The sequence below is a fragment of the Egretta garzetta genome, unplaced genomic scaffold (genome assembly GCF_000687185.1).
Source record: "Egretta garzetta isolate BGI_Z169 unplaced genomic scaffold, ASM68718v1 scaffold121, whole genome shotgun sequence".
Lineage (NCBI taxonomy): Eukaryota > Metazoa > Chordata > Aves > Pelecaniformes > Ardeidae > Egretta > Egretta garzetta.
In genome coordinates this window covers 102768-104388 of record NW_009258479.1, presented here as the reverse complement: position 1 = coordinate 104388, position 1621 = coordinate 102768, and the positions used below count along the sequence as shown (strand labels likewise).

The window sequence follows — 1621 nt, the reverse complement described above, 5'->3', positions numbered from 1 at the left end:
CCCCTACGCCCCCCCAGTGCCAAGACAGCCGCAGGCAGGTTTATTCCCAGCACAGGGGTGAGGTGGGGAATACGGGGTGGGGTGTTCCCCCTCTCACTGAGCCAGGCCCCTGGGCACAACCTCCCCCAGAGCCCAGGCCAGGGGCTCCCTAGCTAACTCAGCTCTGCCACCCAGTGTTGCTTCCTGGGGAAATGCCACAGTAATAAATAAGTGTAAAAAGAGACCGATGCACCTTTTAAGCAAAGGAAAACCATGGGGAGGGTTACAACCAGTGACTCGAGCACAGCCGAGGTGCACAGCAGGGGGCAGGCAGGGTGAGGCCCCTTGTGGGCTGGCCCCACGAAGCCACCTGGCTCAGTGAGCCTGGCCTTGCCCTGCTGCATTCCTGGCTGTGCCAGGTGGCAACTAGCGGGACAGGGGTGTCTGTTTGAGAGAGATGAGCACCGAGCGCATCCGCGAGACATCCTTGCTCTGCTTGCTGCTCTTGGGATTGAAATCACAGAGCTGGGCCACCTTCTCCCACTCAGAGCCTGGGGTTTCCTCCTTGGACTCCTTCAGGAATGCTTCCTCCGAGGCCCTGTAGAGACGTTGAGGGTTGTCACTGGCAGAACCCTTTCCAAGGAGACCCTCCCCTCTGTCTGGGAACCCCTTGTGTCCCTACTTCCTGTCCCCTTGCTCCAGCTGATGAGCTCAGTGTCCTCCAGGATCCGGAGACACACAATGCTCAAGGCTGTTGTTGGCTGCACTCACCCAAGATAACGTTAATCCAGGGGCACGGGGGTATCTTACTGCTTCCAAGACTTCTCCCCAGAGCCATCCCCCAAAAGGCACAAGACCCCACAGCTTTGCCTCTTCAACCAGCCCCCACAGGGGCATTTCCAGTAACTCCACTTTGCCTCCTAAGATTCCACCATTTGAAGATGTTCAGATGCAGCGTCCTCCCTCCAGGACCTCGCCAGGGCCCAGTACCTCCCAGAATCCCCCCTTCCCTTGGCTGGGCAGCCAGTGCTGGGGCCAGGACCCCCAGACCCTGCGGGGCAGGATACGGTCTGTAAGAGGCACATACACATAGCCAATCACATCGGCGTCCGGCTGCTGGTAAAAGGCTTTGTCAGCGATCCTAGCCCCCGAGGCACAGACAGAGAGAGAACGCAGAGCAGACAGGCAGGCAGAGGGTTAGAAAGAGAGAAACAGAGAGGGGGTTAGCGTCCTCCCACAGAGCGTGACCCACTCATCACAGCACACATGGCACCAGGAAAACCTGCCGGTGACAGCAGGGCTGCACAGACAGTGCCCCAACCCTGCCCCGATGCAAGGCCCGCACAGGGGGCAGGAGGCACTGAGATCCCAGTGTGGTCCCAGCCAGGGTGGCTCTGCACAGCCACTGGACCCACTCAAAGCCCTAGGCCTCTCTCTGTGCCTGGGAAAGCTTTGTTCCCGCAGGGCCGGGCCCCATTGTGGGGACAGAGGCCCACATACATCCCAGGAAGGCAGATCTGGCTTCACAGCAGCTCCCATTGCAGCCCTTGTGGCCACATTGAGCCCAACATACCTGTTGTTTGCCCGGTTCTTCTCCATCTGCTCATTCTGACGCAGGTTCCACTCCTCCAGGTCCTTCTTG

General features: G+C 59.5%; 1 protein-coding gene across 1 annotated transcript in view; it reads right to left on the bottom strand.

Annotated features, from left to right (window-relative positions):
• Window positions 1-211: 211 nt before the first annotated feature.
• CLTB (clathrin light chain B) overlaps window positions 212-1621 on the bottom strand; it is a 7418-nt gene continuing 6008 nt past the window's right edge. The window contains exons 6-7 of the mRNA XM_035899375.1: window positions 1553-1617; window positions 212-577 (exon numbers count right to left, since the gene is read on the bottom strand). Of these exons, the coding sequence (XP_035755268.1) occupies window positions 406-577; window positions 1553-1617 (237 nt within the window). The 3' untranslated portion in view covers window positions 212-405. The remainder of the gene's footprint in view (window positions 578-1552; window positions 1618-1621) is intronic.